General features: G+C 44.4%; 1 protein-coding gene across 4 annotated transcripts in view; it reads left to right on the top strand.

Moving 5' to 3' along the window:
* mast2 (microtubule associated serine/threonine kinase 2) overlaps window positions 1-21,216 on the top strand; it is a 105,416-nt gene that overhangs the window by 34,791 nt on the left and 49,409 nt on the right. For all 4 annotated transcript variants that reach the window (XM_079740095.1, XM_079740092.1, XM_079740091.1 and 1 more), the window contains exon 4: window positions 20,417-20,448. In XM_079740095.1, coding sequence (XP_079596221.1) covers window positions 20,417-20,448 — 32 coding nt within the window. The remainder of the gene's footprint in view (window positions 1-20,416; window positions 20,449-21,216) is intronic.

Raw genomic sequence — 21,216 nt, 5'->3', positions numbered from 1 at the left:
CAGGTCACTTGGTTTGTTTTAGCAGAAGGTGAAAGATATGAGATCTTAATATAGTCTCCTCCACACCTTGGGTCAAGTGTTTCCATGTCAGCCCTCCAGAGTAGGTGTTGACGTGGAATGAATGTTTAGAGATAATGATTCTAAAAGTGTGCAACACAGGTCCTGTGTGTGTGTGTGGGTCGACAGTGTCTGACTGAATAACTTTAACCTTTAAACTATTTGACCTTATTGAACGTTTAGTCAGAAGTGTGGTGGGTCAACCTGTAATGTTTGACTGTGTGTGTTTATGTTGAATTTCTTTCAGTTGGTGTTATTTGTTTTTCTGCTCAATTCGTTTTAAATAGATAAAACATGTCTCTTGTGTTCAATTGATCTCTAAGTGTTAATCAATAAATGTATGGAGGGTATTGTAAAAGGTGACTATTTGGGAAAATTGAACTATTTTACTGCAACTTGACAATAACGTAGAACAAAACAACGATACCGATTATGTTATGGAGAACTGACCAAGATTCCTAGATGGACTATCTTTTTCTTGCATTGGTCATTTTGACTGATTTCACTAAACAACCTTTCTGTAAAGGCTTCAGAGTGTTTGGGATGGCTCCGAGTGTGAAGGGTTCAAAAAAACAGTAAAGCAGTTTTCAATCTTCTAAATGTTTTATTCAAGAGACCCTTGTATGTTCTATAATGGAATGGTAGGTACAGTGTTTGCTTCAACTGTTTTGCTTGAATACATTTCATTTCATAGCTCTGAATCTCCAAGGCTTTTTAGCCATTTTATTCATTGTAGAGGTTATATGAGAATATGCGCATATCAATGACCAAACAACAATTTGTATACTTTTTTTATTTCTTGCAGAGTGATTTAGTATTGTGCTTTCCTTTACAATTGCTTTTTATTGTTCCAAGTTTATTCTTATAAATGATGTACAGTTAGAAGCACTGTATTGATCAGCAACTATTAATCATCCAACCAAAGTAAGAATATTGAGCCTACATAATACTACAGCTGGGCAATTTAACATATATCAATCAGGTTAAGTACAGGGGTTTCAGCCTTCTCTCGCCCCTCATAGAGCTACAGTGTGAGCTCAGGGTCAACAAGTCTCTGTTTTGTCGAGGCGCAACGCATGGAAATGGTCGCCCCTCTCTGACACCTGCACGCCTCACTGATTACACAGGAGAGCACTCTGCAGAGACAGGTTTTGAACTCTGAGAGGGGGAGAGGGCGAAGGTCCAGGGGTGAAACTGCTGTTCTTGGCAGTCTATCGTGATTGATGCTACGGAGTGCTAAGATTAAAGAAAATGTATCTTTATTTTTCATCAAGGCTTAGTACACGTTTTGCCTGTCTGATTCACATTACTATTTTCAATCAAAACACCTAAAATAAATGTAAGCTTGAGTCTATTTCTTTATATAGGTAATAACTAGTCAAATAACTAGTTAGATTAGTATAGATTGTTCATATAAATAGCAGCCAGGTCACCATGCCACTGTGTCTGTATGAACATTCCTGTACATTGAACAACATTCCATACCTTCTCCCCTGGCCTCTGGCCTCTGTTCTCATTAACACACGGGGCCTCCGAGCCCGGGGCCACATACACCAGGGAGGGGCCACCGTATTCCCCCCAACCATCAGTGTTTGGTCGGCCTCCACTGAGACATTGAAGACGAGGCACTATTGCACGTCGGTTATGTTTTGAATGGACAAATCCACCGTGAACACAGTCTGGCACCAAGTAGTATCGCACTCTTTCTTCAATCCCATCTAAACAACAATTTATCCTAACTCCTTTTTGGTCTTTCTCAACGTCTGTGTTTTTCCATCTGTTAATATGTCACCCTTCACACTGGTTCACTCCACACATTCTGACAAAAACCTGGTTGTTCACCAAAGTGATTGATTAATTACATCAGAGGCATGACGGCACCTAAGGCACAGCACAATTGACAAAGGCAATGACAATAACGTGACATGAATCAGAAAGGGGGGAAAAGAGTAGAAGACTACAAAGTGCTTCACACACAATGGAGAACAGGCAGTGGTTAAATTAATCATGTTGAATACGTAATCCTACCCAGCCTCAGATCACTGGCCTCATGCTTTATTCATCCTGTCCGCTAAGAAAGTATGAACCGCTGAGTACAGCCTGTCCCTCCCGTGTGTGTGTGTGTGTGTGTGTGTGTGTGTGTGTGTGTCGCGCCCATGTTCTTGTTTTGATAGAAGAAAGGCTTGCAGTGATGAGCGGGAGGGAGGCGGAGCTCCCGCCTTCCATCCATTCATCACATAACGGCACCCAGCCTCCTGCTGCTGCCTGATTGGCCGCCTCTGCAAAATGGCAAGAGAGAGAGAGGGAGGCAGCAATAGAGAGAGAGAGGGAGGCAGCAATAGAGAGAGAGAGGGAGGCAGCAATGGTGAGAGAGAGGGAGGCAGCAATGGAGAGAGAGAGGGAGGCGGCAATAGAGAGAGAGAGGGAGGCAGCAATAGAGAGAGAGAGAGAGAACAGCTTGAAAAAAGGGGAGGGGAGTTCCTGTGTGCATTCTGACACACCACCGAGAGAGAGGGACCAAGGGGAGAAGAAAGCAGAATAAGAGAAGGAGAAACGGATCAAAGACCAATCTTTGGAGCAGAGCGAGGAACCTAAAGAATATATTTTTTTAGAAAGACTGAAAGATAGTTTTTCTGCCTCCTAGCCTGTTGCCCTTGTCGTTCTACAGACCGTGGAATACAAGCGCTCCAAGGATATGAAGACCCCATGAGGAGATGGCCGTAGGGTGATGGGAGGTGTTTGTGTGTGCCGATGGGTGCAGCTTGTGTGGGAGGCCTTTGGCGTTCATGCTCCTTTACAATGGGGCTCCAGGTCTTGGCTTGTTGGCATGGAGATGAAGGGCAAGGTGGCATGAACTCTCTGCCATTGGACTGAACGCTGCTACCAAACAAACACTTACTTGTTCCCCTCCCTGCTTGGTGTAGTACTATTGTCCGGCCGGTGAAGCTGCTTCCTGTGTGGATATAGGCTTTTGTGTTGTCTTCTGTTGACATTAAACAGAGGACTTGGAATGAGAGAGGCATTGAGGTTAGCAAGATAAACAGTTATTGGTGAAGCTCTACTCGGACGAGCACCTCCTCTAGACGTGGAGTTGTCCAATATTCTATGGGAGAAAAGAAAGCACATTGAACATCAGTTTGAGAGAGATATGTGTATTTGCTCTGCTCAAAACGTTGTGTACGTCTTGTATGTCATATCAGACCTAGAGCTGTTCAGATGAAGGCAGACAGTAGAGAGTCCTTCTCCCTGTGTCTTACGCTCTACGTCTGACGAAACCCTTCTTCCCTCTGCCGAGGATCTGCTGTCCTCATTCATTTAAATCACAACCTGTCCGTAAATAATGGAGGCAGGGGGACTGTCTCCTTAGGGGGAAGGACCGATGAGAGCTGGAGGACGCTGGATTCCAAACTAAGGACAGCGCTGCAAACTGCAGCCTTGGTGGTGGAGGAGAGCGAGAGAGTGTGGGCGGGAGGAGGGAGACAGCGAGAGGGAGGGAGAGAAAGGGGGGCGTGGCCTTTACTGAACGGATGAATGGAAGAGGAGCGGAGGGGAACAACACGTGCTTTGCCGAGCGAACGTGAGAGCGGGATCCAGAGAGAGGGAGAGCAGAGGAGAGGACATCCCTCACTCGGTCATCTCCAACGCGGCTCTACGCTGGTTCCTACCCGCTGACGTTTACCGCAGAGCAGGCGGGAGAAGTCAAAGCCAGGGCGGTGATGTTGTGGTCCCTCACTGAAGATGAATGGACCGCTGTGCTTTACTCTCCAGCGGCACTCACGCCACGCAGCGCTGTTACCCGCAAGAACAAGAGTGACCACTGAGCTGCCTCTCGGCTCATGAAGTGCCCCGCCAGGTTCAGGTTTATGTAACGTGGAGACTGTGTTCCATTACCTTGTATGAACAGACACACCTCGTGAAGCACTCAAGAGCCTCTGGGTGTTTGGATACCAACTTTATAGATCAGTTCATGGATTGACTCGACCAAAATAGGCTTCACAAAGCTTTTTTCTTCAGCACAGGAGTGTTTTTTTCTGTTTCTGTCGTGTATCTGTTGAGGGTTGATGGCTCCGATAAGCTCAGGACATTCTTCTTCCACATTACCCGGCTTCTAACGAAGTGCCTGGACTTGCCCTTTGAGAGCTTAGCTTAGCGAGTGGGAGGATCGGTAAACCTGTACCACACAGAGTTCTTAAGGACTAAACCAAAGGCAAACAGACATGGATGACTCCAGTATTCTGAGGCGCCGAGGGCTCCAGGTAAGGATCACACTCACATTACCCAACAGGAGGGTTGTGATTTCTGTGTGTGAGAGTGAGAGAGTGCCCCTGTGTTATTATGACTTTACGGTTGTGAATGGCGGGGGGTAAGGATTGTGGGGTTGATGTTTTGTCTTACACAGGATTCCTCTTCGCAGGCCGTGGTCACTCTTGAAGTGAACGATTTGCACTATGTACAAGTAACAGGATAAGATAAGTGACTCATTAGATTTCCTGTTACCACCCCTGCCTCAATTTATGCCTCCTGACTTTGTGGTCAACTAAAGAACACATTTTAGGTGTATATGTGTTTGCAGCCTGCATATACAAAATAGTGAATGCATGATGTTGGCAATTTGGCACTCATTCCCACATTCAAGTCGTGTCGCCCCAAGGGGTTTAGCAGGAGGATGCACTGTAAAACACATGGACCCACCAGCCCTATCCCATCTCATATCCAACTTATGCACTGTAGAAATGGAGTGACATCACAGGCTCACATTCACATGATCTCATTGTGCCAAACCATACAATACAACAATACAACATGATCACAACTAATACAGGGACATTTATTAAGAGAAATTGTGATCAGTCTACACAGCAAGGGCAAAACTTTGTTCGTAAAGCAGTGGATCTCCTGGGCACTAGATAAATCATTAATGTCAACCACAAACCAATCGCTCTATTGAGAGTTGGCATTGGTGCATATGGGTATGAGGCAGGCCTATGTATTACATATTATATATTCTATATACTGGCCAAAGGTAACTTCTTCCTTTCATCCACATCTCTATCGCTCCGTTTGTCTTCCTCTCTGCGAGCTAAGAGAGGTGGTGTGGGCTAAGAGAGAGGTCCTGGACTAGAGATGGTATGAATAAAGGTGTTTCTACACACACTGGTTGTGGTGTGACGTTAACAGCTTTCTGCAATAGGAAACTAGGACTGCAACAAGGGTGCAAGGCAGGAATATATGACCTACATATGGTCATCCTTTACAATTGTTTTCTTTCAATACAGTTTACAGCTCAGAAGCGAATACTTTCTTTATGCAAGGCCTAGCCTTTGGATCACACATCCATAACACGCACACTCGCTTCCAGGTGAAATGTCGGGTCTGTATTGGAATGATGCCAGGGAGGAGATGGAAACAACAGGGAAAATACTTCCATGGTAATTCTGTTGGGTATATATCAACCCATCCACTTTAACTCTGGGTTGTTTAAGTTATCAGAATTGAGCCGGCATGTTTGACTGAGAGATATGGACGTCAGATGACGAGGGAACAGGACCATGAGCTCTTGCTACTACCACAACGTTACAAGGACATATGGATCTGTTTTTTAGACGTGTCTTTAACACCTCTGTGACCAGTCTGTGTTAGAGAAAGACGATGTAGTAGAGCTACTCTGTCCTGTGGAACAGACGGCTGAGCACCAGCTCTCATAAGAACATAAGGCTGAGCACCAGCTCTCATAAGAACATAAGGCTGAGCACCAGCTCTCATAAGAACATAAGGCTGAGCACCAGCTCTCATAAGAACAGACTGCTGAGCTCCAGCTCTCATAAGAACAGACTGCTGAGCTCCAGCTCTCATAAGAACAGACTGCTGAGCTCCAGCTCTCATAAGAACAGACTCCTGAGCACCAGCTCTCATAAGAACAGACTGCTAAGCCCCAGCTCTCATAAGAACAGAAGGCTGAGCACCAGCTCTCATAAGAAAAGACTGCTGAGCACCAGTTCATAAGAACAGACTGCTGTGCACCAGTTCATAAGAACAGACTGCTGTGCACCAGTTCATAAGAACAGACTGCTGAGCACCAGTTCATAAGAACAGACTGCTGAGCACCAGTTCATAAGAACAGACTGCTGAGCACCAGTTCATAAGAACAGACTGCTGAGCACCAGTTCATAAGAACAGACTGCTGAGCACCAGTTCATAAGAACAGACTGCTGAGCACCAGTTCTGATAAAAAGCGCTAGAGTGTTTTGAATTTCAGAGTAATAAATCCTGACTGGGCATATTTCTTTTGGCTTTCAAGCTTAAAAGGAAATCCTGACATCATTAAAAAACCTTTTGTTTGAACTAGTTGATTACATTTTTCTATAAACTGCAATTTCCTGGTTTTACTGTGAACATGTAAAACATGGGTACAGTGTTGTTCTTCTAAGGCTAGGTGATCACAGATCACTGAGCAATACCCAGCCCCTCTCTGAGTACAGCTGGGCCACTTCACCACAGCCTGGGTACAGTCTGGGTCTGGACTGCAGCGTGTAGGAGGGCTGCCGTCGCTGGCCTATTGTTGGGATGGTGTCTTCTGTCTTTGTCTGAACGGGTGAGCAGCAGCCAGAGGCGGCAGAGACTAGTGGGAGCGGTAGGGGGTTGTGTGTTGGCGATACTCACAGAAGACAATGAGAGGGAGAGAAGCCACGAGGTAGACGGTTACATGTGACGAGCAGAGGAGGTATCCGTCCAGCCTGCTAGATGCCTCTGCTGCTTCACTGCCGCTGTAGATGGGGGCTTGCAGGGACAGTGTAAGCCTGTGTGGGTGCATGGTAGTGAGCCAGGGGCATGTCTGGTGTTATAGAATTATACCTCCAGGGTGACCAGGAAAAGGAGGGGAGGTCCGGCAGGATTGAACAAGATTGATTTGATTTCTCAGGGGTCATGGCAATCTCAAAAACCACACATTTCTGTTCAACTTTTGCTCAAGGCATAATAGGTAATTCATTAAAAAAAGTAATTATAAGAAAAGTAATTGGGGTGTGTGTGTGTGTGTGTGTGTGTGTTGTAAGTTGCACAGCGTGGTAGCCTGTGCCACATTAGCTATTCAGTGATCTGGAACGCATGGCCCAGACTCCCAGCTCCCGCAGAGGAAACATTAGCATTTTTGTAAGAAATAATTGCTAATGGTTGTGGGTCCACAACATAACGAAAACGTGGTGCTCACCTTTCTTCAGATCATACTTGTTGATGAGTCATCTTATTGTTGCCGTATGGTGCTTTACTGATGGAATAGAATAGGGGAATAGAAAGGATCAGTGCGTGTTCCTTGTGTGTTATGTTCTGAGACGTTTCCAGAACATAATGGATCCCGTGTGAGGGCCGCACTGCTCCCACACTGACCTGACCCTCAGCAGATGCTCAGAGGCCTCCACACGTCTCATGTTCTCTGCTGCTTGTTGTTCTAACCAGTTCTCCTGCTTCAGGTTGTTAATGTTTGGTCACTACTTCCCTCTGTCCTCCTTAGATCTGAATCATCATCTCAGCCTCTTCGTGTTTTCTGTTTATCTGGGGAAGTCTTCTGCCTGCACATGCGCTCTTCAGGGACCCACGCTGTTCACGGGGCCTTCTAGAAAGAGCGTTGTTGTTTGTGCGTTGTGTTTCTTGCGGTGGTTTGGTCCTGTGGCGGCAGTGGGTCTCGGGCTGATTGAAAGAATTTGCACGGTGTACGCTTATTTCTCCCCTCCTATCGTTGTTCAGCTAGCCATAGGCCAAAGTGCATATCTCTCTCTCTCGTGGGTTCTCTGTCTAGTCACAGAAAGAGCCTGAGGTTGTAAAACAAATGGAATCTCACTTTTCCTTCAATGGATTTATCATCCAAACCTTCTCCACGCAGAACCTCAGTGGTTCCAGGTAATCCTGTCCTCTGGCAGCTCAACGCTGTGGATCCAAATGAGGCTAAAACAATAAGGAATATTCATGATAAATATGTAAATATTTTTATACCTAGAGAGAGAGAGAGAGAGAGAGAGACAATTGCTATTGGTACGGGCTGAAATAGGTACAAAATACCCACCAATTAAAATGCAGTGTTAAATCTCTTTCTGGGATTAGCAGTTATTAAGCTGAGCGGTTCACCATGAACAGAGCACAGCCTCTCCCCTCTGCTGCCGAGGCGGTGCGGTGTGTTCCTGAGGCGCCATGGCCTGTCCGTGGCTGCTTCTCCCTAGTGAAGAGCAGGCTAGGGACCAGGGGCCGCTGGCCTGCAGGCGCTCAGTCAGCTGGTACGGGCTGAGGCTCCACATTATCCAGGAGACCACTGAGACGGCCCCAGAGCCCCAGCAGGTAAGGCCTTCCATACCAGGGCTTTTTATTTAGAATTTTCGTGTCAAGGGATCATCTCAGTTGTGGCTGCGTTCACAAGGTTTGGATGGAAAGATGCAATGGGACCCTTGTCTGGGTCCCTAATTTCCGCGACCTCATGCCAGCTGGCAAATGACTAGACTGTGAAACTACAATGCCCTTGACTCCCAACTAAGTCTATAACTTATCTTGTTCTGGTTGCTGCCTTCTGCTTTGTTGGTAAATTTCTGTGCCATCTTTTCATTTGGATCGGTCGGTGAACCGCTGTGCTTATTATCACCCTGGCACGCACAATAACTGGATTATTGTTGCTGCTTTAATCCTTGAATGGCTCATTAGCATGGAAATACTTATTCCATTTACTGCAGGCTTTATCTCATTCCTCACCACATAGTGAGCTTCCTCCATCCTTCCCAGCCCGGCACCCCATCTTCTTTATTTAGTTGAATGTATGCTCTTGCCCTATTGAGCAGAGCAGTAAGGCATGGCCCGTTCAACCTCCACTTCTGATCGGGAGCCAACAGGCTCAGCTGTCTGTCTGTGCTGTTATACCCGACCAGGGCACAGGTACACAGACAGATAGGGTAAGCTGTCTGTCTGTGCTGTTAAACCCGACCAGGGCACAGGTACAGAAATGCATGCTTGGTAGTCACCAGGCTTCTGTTTGCCAATCTTTAATCAGGAAAAGCTTCCATGCTGTGTCGTCTGAACTACAATGAATAATTGTGTTTTTCACAAAAAGTCTGAGTCTGGAATTATTGTTTTAATACGTCTTAAATAGTAATCGGTTTAAATTGACCAGTAGTTAATTGGCATGTAAAGTTTCTGGGTCAGTATTGTAAAATTAAATGATACTGTACGGTATCATTACCACCAGTGCAATTTAGTCTCTTCTTGGATATATTTAAATTACGTGATCCAATGCCAAGTAAAGATCACACGTCCAACCTCTCTCATACTCATTCAGCACTGAAGGAGCTTCTATGTATTCTCTTCTCCTCATCCCAACCTCACCCCTTCCCTCTTTCCTCTGCCCTCTGTACTGTTTCCGTTGATCTTTTTAAAGGCAGAATGGCTCTGCATGGTAATGGGAAAGAGCTGCTGCTTGGCAGGACCGCTACCAACAGAAAAGGGTTCAGGAGCAAGGGGCAGGGCGGGGGCAGACTGATGGACGTCTTCAATCATCCTCACCCTCTGACATTTTCCCGCAGGAAAGAATAGTTGCAGCAGAGAAGTAAGATTGCAATCAAAGCAGGCCTCCATTGTTTGGTGTCTGGTGTGTTAACTATGGACCGTTGGTAAGACCCATGCTGATGTAAGGTTACATTGTAAAAGTCCTTCCTCCGACCAGGGCTTCTCAGTCCTTTTGGATTCCTGTTGCTGGTAAAATGTTACCATGGGAAGAGAATTGCAGTACATAGCCTAGTTGTCATACAAGGAATCCTGGAGATTTATTGCAAGCTAAATTGAGGTCAAAGTCATAGAAAGACTTTAAGACCTTTATTTCCACAAGCTTACAGCATTATCCAGAACAACTTCAATGTCTCCAATTAAAAATAAGTAAATACTAACAATATATTTTAACCCTCAGTAGACATGGTACTTCAACTACTTCAAGCTCAACATGCTTCTTCATGGAATTCATTAATTCCTTCCCTGGTTATTTCCATCACATACCGTGGGAGTAGATGTTTATAAATGTGCAACATATCCCTTAATCTCCATGGATGTACTTTGCATTCGTTCCAGTGGTGGTGGGAGCAGCTGTCCTGTTTGGCCTCACGGAGGACATTGTTCAGCTGATGTCGACTGGATGCCTGGGAGATGACCAGAGCACTTTGGTGCAGGCCAACTGTGCATTCCCTATTGCTCTGCATCCTTCAAGTCCTTTTAGCCAAGACAACGGTCGTACATAAATGCCATATTCTGCCGAGACTTGCATGCAACGCAGCTGTGATGCGCCATAAAAACAGCATTGTCGTCAACAATGTTGCGTCACTGGATGTTCTTTTGCATGGAGAGTGTCTCTGGAATGGCCTTTGGAAAACACTGCTGTGACACCAACCCTCATCGTAACAGGGAGAGAAAGAAAGGGGTGGGATAGGGGAAGTGGAGGGAGGTCTTGACACACAGCATGAATTTTAATCTCTAGACTCCGATTGTCATTACACCTCAGTGAGACATTACAACCCGCTTAACTAAGGAGCTGATGTGGGAACACGGTCTCCCCCCGCTGTGATGGCTGCAGCTTCACCTTGTTACCGTGACTTCTGTCGCCTGCCGGCCAGGGAGTCACTGGCTGGGAGGGACCCGGCCTGTCAGGGACTCGGACAGGCGTGGAGAAAGTGTGGAGGCAATCAAAGTTTCTGTAACAAGCCAGAGGGCCAGATAATGGTCAAGCCTCTGGTGTCTATACGGCGACTCCACTGGAACAGCATGGCTTTGAATACGGCTCCTCAAGGTGCAACGTACGGGAAGGAGTTTTATTTAGATTGCATGCGTGTAAATGAGTTGTCTTAATGAGATCCTAAACGTCATGCATTGCGTGTAAACACTTTGTACAATAGAGCTTGTATGTTGCATGCTTCCGTTTCCGGTACATGGGAGCTTTATGATCGATTTCTAAAAATGCATTTGACGACCAAAGATTTTCTGGTCCCGTTTGGATTGTGCCATGAATGTCAACATATGTTGTCTGTGAATTTTTTAATATAATTTTTTGTGCAACAAATGCTACAATTTAGCTGGTACAAGTTTGATACGGTTAGTTTTTGTATTAGATTGCTTTGTGGACTACAACTCTTCGCTGCTCACGACACGTATGATATACATCACCACTCACAAACGGATCCCGCTCGGAACACATTTTGGGTGACATTCGCGTCCCAAACACACAGGCCTCTTGATCTGATAACTCCTATAGAGCGCTCCGTAGACTGTGGCAGAAGAGGCAGCATCACCACTGTCTCGTTACTTCTTTTCCACAGCCGTGAGAATCATAAAATATACTGTCAAACTCTTTGCATGAAAAATTATTATTTGGACCCACACAAAACATGTGTAATCCAAGGCATTTAATGACTGGGACCAGAAAATAATCAATTACTTTACATTGACTCCCATTCTAATTTTCCTAGCCTAGAGGTCCGATGGGGGTCTAGCGGAAGGGGCGTGACTTACGAGCTCTATACTATATCCAGCTCCTCATAAAACTCATCCAAAATGGGTTGTTTTCAGCATGGCAAACCAGTGGGAAAACATTCTACACAGCACTGTGCTGGAATTGGTTCATTCATTAGCGCTTTGGCATCAAAATGAAGAATGTGCTGTGAAATAGGTAATGTGGTTGAATGCTAATTAGAGGCCTGGGATATCAAGCTCATTCTTCATTTTAAACCTGTTGTTCTGAACAGAATGTTGTTCACCAGCTATTGAGGTTGTACCATTCTCTATACAAATGAAGCAGGAGCAAGAAACGGACGTATAACACACAAAACCAACACCGGTGCACAAAGAACAGGTTAAACACAGCTTACTGAGGACTTAGCTGGACTTTGGCTGCAGGCTCCAACGCTTGTTATTAATTCTAGGAGGAGTTTACATGAGATCAATGCATGATGAAGCTAAAGCAGTCGTGGTCACTGTATTTTTCTCATACAATGTCTCTGCCTTGCTTCAGTCTTTTTTGTCATTTATTTTTCTAAGTCCTCCTCCCACTCACTCCTCTCATGTCTCTGTGTTTCATTATCCATCTCCTCTCTGTCACAACACTCACTCTCTGGTGGCATCTTGTTGGTTTCCAAGTGAAAAAAAATGCCTACAGCAACCACTGGGACAAGAATATGACCTCATAGTGAATGAAAGTGAGAGGGTGGAAGCCAGCTGGGAAATGAGGGAGATCAGCAACTGTGGTACTTGCTTGAGTTAATGTAACATGGCTTGCTATATATTCTATAGACTCAATTTAAAGATGGCTGTCAAACAACCACAGTTCTTGCCTCTGTTGTAAAACACAATAAACTTAGGTATTAAACGCAGGAGGGGGAGTTTGTGTATAAATATTGATCATCATAAAATTAATAATTGTTGTTATGCTCACAATCAAAATAGTTTTAAGGAAAACATTCAAGAAGACAATCATTTTCAGATTCAATTCTGGTCAAAATGTTGATATAAATGGCTGGTCTGCTCACAGAGTGGCTTTGAAGATGTCAGATGATAAAAGTTAAATGTGACCATGAGTAGCAGGACTAACGTATGTAATGTACTTTTTAAAGTAAGAGTTTATCATTGGGAAGCACTGTGTGTGTCCGAGCTGTGTCTATTTTCTTCTAAGTGCTGAATTGCGTGTGCATGCGGCCCTTATCGGCCAGCTGGTTCTGGGTCTGTTTATTTTAAATATGTAGCGCAAGGCTGACTTTGCAAGCAGCCAAGTACTTACCAAAAGAATAGAAGTAACAAATGTCCCCCCATTCAGTCGATGTTATGCTGGCGATTTATGGGAAACTACCACCGTTTTGCTCCAGTGTTCAGAGTTTGCAGTTTGCAGAATTTTTGCAATGATTCATTTTTGGCTAGGCCTCTTCAGAAAATCACCTTTCATTGTCACATACTTTTACAAAGACCTTCTTTAAGGGCTCAAATCAGCCATTGGGTTAATGTTTGAAGGACCGCAGGTAGTGAGAATGGCAAGCTGATTGGAAACAAGGACCAATCTTCTTTTGTTCTCTCTGGCTCTCTCTGGTGTGGGCTCTATATGAATTCGGTCTCCATAGGAGATCATAGGACTTCAGTTTTATTTGTAATTCATTAGAAATCCAAAATGTTTTATTCATTATACACGGTATTAAAGATTGACAGATTGAACCTCAAAACCAGATTATTTTTTTTATCCTTATATCAAGAAGATATTGGTTAGTGTCATAAGGTTGGTTATAATTTAGTTCCACAGGTTAACAAAATTAAGAGGAATTACCTGAATATTTTAAAAAGCTCAATGTATCCAACAAATTGAGCAAAAAACACCTCAAAAGATAGTCAAATGCATATCGGTATTATCGTGACTTAGCCTGTGTATAAGTAATCAAGTAAATACATCTACTACATATATTCAAACTTTTTCGGACTTGAAATATGTTATTCAACCCATCTTTTTCGTTGTTTTGCAAAATCTCTCACTTTCTCTGTCACATGCGCACATACTTGCACACAGCGCCCCACTGTTCCCCTACAGTCACCCTTTCAAAGGTCCCTGTTGCGCTCATATTCACCCTCCAGATCTGCTGCTTCTGGCCAGCGGGCGACAGACTTCAAAGAGTGTGAAATGAAATGTCTAGACATGACCCTATAGCTCTCCCTGCCCGTGTGTCTCTGGTTGTGTGTTTGTGTGCGAGGGGAAATGTGATCAAATAAACCCAAACACACATGCTGAGAGATCCAAGTTATTTACCCGCTCAGACGTCTGCCTCAACCGCAGAATCAACAAACACTGCAAGATAGCTCGTTGTGTTTTGATGTTTTATTATTTATAATCAAGAATGGAAAATAAACTGCATTCCCCTTGTACATTACATTTCACTTGTGGCTGCAGTGTTAGGAACATGAGTTGATGTTTGCAGCACCTCTTTCTAGATCACTTTATGAATTATGTATTCCAGATAATTGGGGTCATATGTGAGCGAAGCATGAGAGGAGGGAGTGATGGAGCAATGAAGGAATGTCTGAGATCACACTGTCACTCTTCCTCTCCTTCCCATGGGAAATTAGCTCTCTGTTTCTATCATCCTCTCTCTCTGTATCTCTCTCATCCGCTATCTCAATCTCTCATCCTATATGTATCTCTCGTCCTCTCTCTGTATCTCTCGTCCTCTCACCTGCAGGACAAAGGAACAGGAAGATATCTTCATTCATGTCGCATACTGCATATAAGCTTTAATTTAAAACCCTCAACTCACATGCAACAATCAAGTGATTTGCGTGCAGGCTGCAGGCAAGATCCTGTTCAGCAACCTGCTCCATTCTGTGGGTATCTGGGTCACAGAACTACACCTTTCCTCTTTCAAACAGTCTATCCACACTCCTAGCATCTGATTACATTACAGTCACTGAAGAGAGATGTCCCATCAGGCTAGCCTGTAAGTCAGGGCCTACTCTACGGTAGCTTTGAGTGTAAACTGCACATCATAAAGGTCTTCATGCCATTAATATATGACGTTATAAAAGTAACCACTCGTGCCTTATGGTTAGCTTTACAGGAAGGATTGGATAAACCCATCCCTGTGGCTGTGTCTTTCACATCAGTGTTGTGTTTAAGCCCTTGAGTGATGCACCTGCCTCCTTCCAGCCGAAGGGCCTTCCACCAGTTGGCAGACACCGGTGTTACTGAATGGCTGAGGGAGGTTGGGCCTAGCCTGAGCTTTCCATCTGAAAATGTTTGTAGGGTTTGTTTAAACAATCCACCAGTGATAATAGGCTATATATTGACCCTTGTTAGGCAGGTCCATGTATGTTGTTTACAGTTACAAAAAAATACCTTATGTTGGATGCATACATCTAGTGAACTTAATTTAAAATATTAAAATGAACTTGTACAGTTAATTTCTATCTTAGTCTCTCTCTCTCTCTTTCTCTCTCTGCCTCCCTCTCTCCCTCTCTCTCTCTCTCTCTCTCTGCCTCTCTCTCTCTCTCTCTCTCTCTCTCTCTCTGCCTCTCTCTCTCTCTCTCTGCCTCTCTCTCTCTCTGCTGATTGTGCAACTCGCCTGTATGTGTGTTGAAACAGACACCAGACAGCTCTTTGTTGGAGGGCTAATTGTTTGATTTTGGAGAATAAGCTGCAGTAAACACACCTGCCAGTCAACCACTCACTCCCTAACCCCCCTCTTCTCACTCTCTATGTCCAATTGTCAGCCACACACCCATCTCTCCTCCACCCATCTCTCCTCCACCCATCTCTCCTTCACCCGTCTCTCTCTCTCTCTATTATCTCCAGATAAAATCTGCCACTGAGGCGTTGCAGATTTAATTTGAATGTGTATAGTCCAATTAGGATTTTCTTGTTTTTTGGCTGGCAGCACTGATGGGGCTTAAGCTACTAGCCAATGCTTCTGTTGTGCTTCTGGAACACACAATAGGCAGAGAGATGGACCACATTCATCTCTTTAGATACGGGGATGCTTGACTTTTGTTTCCATTGAAACTTCTTTCCATGTTGAATGGTAGTTATTTAATGTTCTGTTAATGGTCACTGGCCCTTCGGCCTGGGCTCTTGACCCTCAGTGACTCCTCCAGTCTGGGGCTCTGCTCAGCCAGAGCCTGCGTCTCCTTAAGAACAGAACAGGGGAGCAGTTCTTCTGATAGTATGGTGTCTTTGCCAAGGTGTGAGGGCTCAGTAGAACTTGGTACCGAATGGTACGGACCAAACAGTCAAACTCTGGGTCTCTGGTCACTTCAAGACAAACTACGGTTAGGTTCACTTTAGGTGAGAACATGATCTGAAACCAAACACAAAGTCTCAAAGCAGCTCAGCTGGATAACCTCTTAACATTGGAACAAATAAGCCGAATGTTCGGCCCAAATAAACTGAACTATAGGTGAGAAAGCGCCCTTATAAAAGTATATTAATGTATAAATGTGATGGCAACTATCAAATATATGTCCTAAACCTACATACTAAATGTGTTGTTGGATGAATATTGGTTATTTTTGTACTACAAAATATAACTGCAAAGAATAGTCAGCAGCATTTAGACACAGAGAGCCTCTGTGTTTATGGAGGATGTGAATAATTTATGGTGGATTACATATATATTAAATATTAAACATATTATTTAAAACTACAACTGCAACTACAGAGGTACTTTGATCTGGCTGGTGTTTCCCTATTTTGCAGTAACACCGCCAACTCTAAACTGCCTCCCAAGTGAATATGCAACACACAAGGTTAATTACCATTACTCTCATCTAAAAGCAGCTTCCAAATGCTTTGCCTCTAGGTCCAAGGAAGATACAAGATAACTATTTTTGGTTTCCAATGCACTTGATATTGTGTAGCTATCCGTCGTCACCTTGCTTGAAGTGTGTATGAGATGGCTATCAAGCTCATTTATAAAAAGCAAGAAAGTTGTAATTCTGTCCATGACAGCCTGAGTCTGTAGGTAAAGGGTGACACCAAACCCTTTACCTGCTACTCCTGATTTCAATACGTCCCCATCCTTCTCTACCTCTTTGTGATCCTATAATTAATGTCTGCTTACTTCATAGGTACAAACACACACATCTACCCTCAGTCCCATGCACACACGCTCACTAAGTGCTGACAATTACAAGGCACCAGTGGAGGCGTGGGTTTGGGAGTGGAGTGTCATGTGCCATCGTTTGGAAGATTAAAAGCCTACCCAAATGGAATCATCCCCCTTGTGACACACACACACACACACACACACACACACACACACACACACACACACACACACACACACACACACACACACACACACACACACACACACACACAAACACACACAAGCATGTCCACACACACAACCAGATGAAGCACATCCACTAGACACACTCGCACTTTATTTTCTCTGTTTTTATGTCATTGCCACTAATGGGGATTGGTTGTTTTAATGTGTCGTTGCATAGCCTTGGTGTCTTGTTATGGTTGGTAGGACACATGACACATACTGTCTGCTTCCACTGGTCACAAACACCAGGGGGTTAGACTCTGGCCTGGCCCCGTGCGGCCCGTTGGCTGGCAGCATTAACAGGTCCTCGAGGGATTCATTAAGACCTCTGGCCAATGCCCTCAGCCCACAACTGACAGATAGTTAATTCACTTAGTGGGCTTTATATGTGGCACTTAAACCAGCCGTCCATAGATTAGTGCTAGTGATCCTACTCCTTTGTACACCTCCTTCCATCCTTCACTGGTTCTAGGTAACCTGTGTCTATACATACATAGAAATGCAGATAGAAAGTCATCTGAGCTCCTTTTTGATTTGAATTCCCTTTTTCATAAAAATAATCCAATATTTAAAATGCGGCGTGTGAGTTCCTTTGTTGTATGTTTCTCATCACTGTTCCTATGTGTGATAAGGAGAGCTAGCTGCTGGCTACGTCTTCAGTACAGTAATTGGCTCCATTGCCGTGCTTCCCTCCTGTGCCGTTGTGTTGATTGCCTGGTTTCAGCTCTATCCAAACATGTTATTAAGCCGGTCTCCCTGGGCAAGCGCACACACGTACTGTGATATGTGTTTATGAAGGCACACGTTGATATAGAAGTGGAAACCCGGTTTGATACTGAAATGTAGGCCTATGCTTCACCAGCACTCTGTACCATCACTAAAATAGCCCTCACTGTAAAGTGGGATTCACTCCAAACCTCCACAACGCTCATTTGCTGAGATTACTGTGAGAGTCTCCACTAATTTATAAAGAGCTGATAAGGTAATTGGTTTTCAAAACACTCTGGTCCCAGCTCTTTTTCACCATAGACAATGTTTTTGTACATTTGCTGTCTCTGATTCATCGCCCAGATGTGATGAATCAGTTCAATGCTATGACAAGTTTAGGGGAAAACAATCTTTCACCTTGTCAATCCCCTCACTTGCATATGCTTCTAATTTAAAAAGTAAAATAAATGAGAGCTATCCTTGCGATAGTGGTGCTGCATTGTTATGAATACCATGCCTAGTGTACCATTAGGGTCATGTGTACTTGCTGCACACTGTGTACTCATTCTCTCACTATGAGATGGACCTGGATGCCTGATCCGTGGCCGACTGCAGGTTGAAGGATGTCCTGCCAGGTGTGATCCTATCAAGGGGTCACATTGGGCCAAAAATAAATCTAGCTTCCTCCCACAGAGGAGTGTATGTCAGGTGTGTCCATGGACTCATCTCTGAAGACTGTATTTACTTGTTCTCTTGGTCTTTGCATTAATGTTGCATGTGTGGTATTGTATTCTGAGCATTCATTCGAGGTCTCCGTGCACACACACACACACACACACACACACACACACACACACACACACACACACACACACACCATTCCAAATATATCTGGCCTGAAATGTGGGGAGATGATAGGTTTTTCACACTTTGGAACTCAAGCCAGTGGGGCTTTTTGTTTCTGAAGTTCTCTCCCTTCTATACTCAAACTCTACAGCCTGTCCTTGTGCCTCATATGGCACCTATCCATCAGGGACACTGTTCTTTGTTCCCACAATGAGCTGCTTTATTTACGATGGATTATTGGTGAGGGTGTGTACCTTACTACCTGGCACTGCCTTCCCGATTCTGCCAATCCCTCATTTGGCACAGCGCTGTGGGGCAAAGACTGGGCGCAGAGGGCATGGACCACAGCCACATCTGTCACAGACACACACACGCACACGCACACACAGACACAGACACATGCACACACAGACACACATAAAAGTCAGCCAAAATTGAGAATCAGTTATTGGTCTGACTTTCCATGGCTTTTAGGGCATGGATGGGTTGGGGTATCAAATGCACACAAACCAGGCCTGACTGAATCAGTTCTCTCCCTGGCTGATCCCTGGATGGCTCCTCCCTACATGTCTGCGGCTGCTTAAAGTGGATTATAGGTGCAAGGGAGAAAGAAGAGGGGAAATAGAATCTGGGATAAGATCCGCATCGGCCTCGGCTGTGATGTAGCACCAGGCCATTTCCTGTGCCTGCAGCTTGAGGCTGCATCTGGTTATAGGATAATAGCATCAGCATCCCTCTGCTGTGTGTCCTACATGACTGAGAGGACAATGTACACACACTTATACACACACAGACGCATGCACGTACACAAGTTTGTGTGTGTGTATTTCTATATCAATTTTCCAAAAGTACTATGACAAACACAAGCAGACCCGTTGAATAAGCAGGCACAAATTAGTTTCCTCTGCTTCTCCGTGATTGCATTAGTCTTGTTCAGGGGACTGCCTGAAAGTTATGCAGGCTGTGAAACGCAAACACACACACGTCACACGCTGCTTTGCCCGTTGCTGGCCTCTGCAAAACAGTCACTTTGGCCTACTCTCTGTGCTCCCAACTCCATTAGGGCCATTAGCTTATCTCCAATACTAAAGGAGGGAGGGAACACAGAGGAGTAGGTGGACAGTGTATGGGGGAGGGCAGAAGGGAAAGAAGGGATGGATTGAAATGGAACCAACCAACACAATCCCTTTCTGTATGGTTACTAATCGTTGTGTTGTGTATTGTAAATAGCTTTCTATGTCGTTTAAAATGTTCCCTTTCTTCAGCCATTTGTCGAGATATGTGTTGATTAAAGTATCAACGTTACTGGATGAAGGATATCAGCAGATTTGTTGTATATTGTGCTGTTCTGCTTTACGGTATAACACAGCTCAGAAACAACCACTAATAGAACAAAACCATTCAGCCCCTCGCAGCGTTAAGCGGTGTTGTCTGGTTTTGTAGGGTGTTGTCTCTTCTCAGTTGCAGTTTCAAACGGCCATTTTTAAACGCACACACACGCACACTCCTGCACGAGGCTTATACACATTAGCTTACTTAAAGGGGTCAGCCACATAATGGCCAAAAGCTCAATATGCATCCTCTGCCAACCAGCAGCCTCTGCCTGTGGTTTCAGCTCCTGCTCTGTTCCCCCTGCTGGTGCACTGTGCACTGTGGAACAATGCACACAAACATCATATTGTGTACACACGAATCCTTCCTGATCACTCCTTATGCCCGGTGTATTTAACATTTTGACAAGCAGTCACTATTCTTTAGTCTTTCAGAAGAAGATACTTCTTTGTTGTATCAGACACCCCATGACAACGCGCTACATACATATTCTAACTTGTGACACAGTGACACCAGCTGGTGATGTTGTTATATTACAATATTCTAAAACAACAATCTGAGTGATCTGTGAATGATTAAGATGTATGGATTGAATGTATACAAAAAAGAATCAAAGTATGTAATGTGTATAATAACTGTATCTTCTGTTTCTCTCTTTATTCCAGAAGGAGCTAAGTCTTCCACGGCGGGGTAGTTTGTAAGTACCCTTCTTCCTCAGTGTTGTGCGTTGTGATTGGAATGCTTGCCCAATGAAGGTGGTCACATCCAGAAATGGTGCACAAAGTCTCACATGGAGAACTGCAATGAAGGTGTTGAATCACCATGCAGCATTCTTACAATACACTTTATTACACTAATTATAAAATAATTAAATTAAGGTTAAAAGGGATTTTTTAAAATGGGATGGACCTGACTAACTTCTACAGTTTAGGATAGGCTGTAGTGAAGTGAATAAAGGTAGGTCTCAGTGTTGATCGGTTGGACCTGACTAAGTTCTTAGGTTTAGAGTAGGCTGTACTGAAGTGAATAAAGGTAGGTCTCAGTGTTGATCGGTTGGACCTGACTAAGTTCTTAGGTTTAGAGTAGGCTGTACTGAAGTGAATAAAGGTAGGTCTCAGTGTTGATCGGTTGGACCTGACTAAGTTCTTAGGTTTAGAGTAGGCTGTACTGAAGTGAATAAAGGTAGGTCTCAGTGTTGATTCAAACATTCCAACTGACCATGCCTTTAAACTGGAAGGGCCTAAAGAGATACGGTTTAGGGTCGGCACTGCTGAAACCAGTTACTGTTGACTGAAGGAAGGACCAGGGGAGTGAGTGAGTGAAGAGAGCCGGTTTATACGGTGCATAAGCTCTGATATGTAAGGTGGTGTTGTGATACGATGGAACTTCAAAGGCTATCTTAGATCTGGGCTCCCAAAAGCGGGTGGTAACGATCACCCTTCAAATATCTCTATTCTTTGTTTGT

The sequence above is a fragment of the Pollachius pollachius genome, assembly GCF_949987615.1.
Source record: "Pollachius pollachius genome assembly, chromosome: 7".
Taxonomy (NCBI): domain Eukaryota; kingdom Metazoa; phylum Chordata; class Actinopteri; order Gadiformes; family Gadidae; genus Pollachius; species Pollachius pollachius.
Note: the sequence above shows the minus strand (reverse complement) of the source record. Positions and strands in the feature narration are given on the sequence as shown.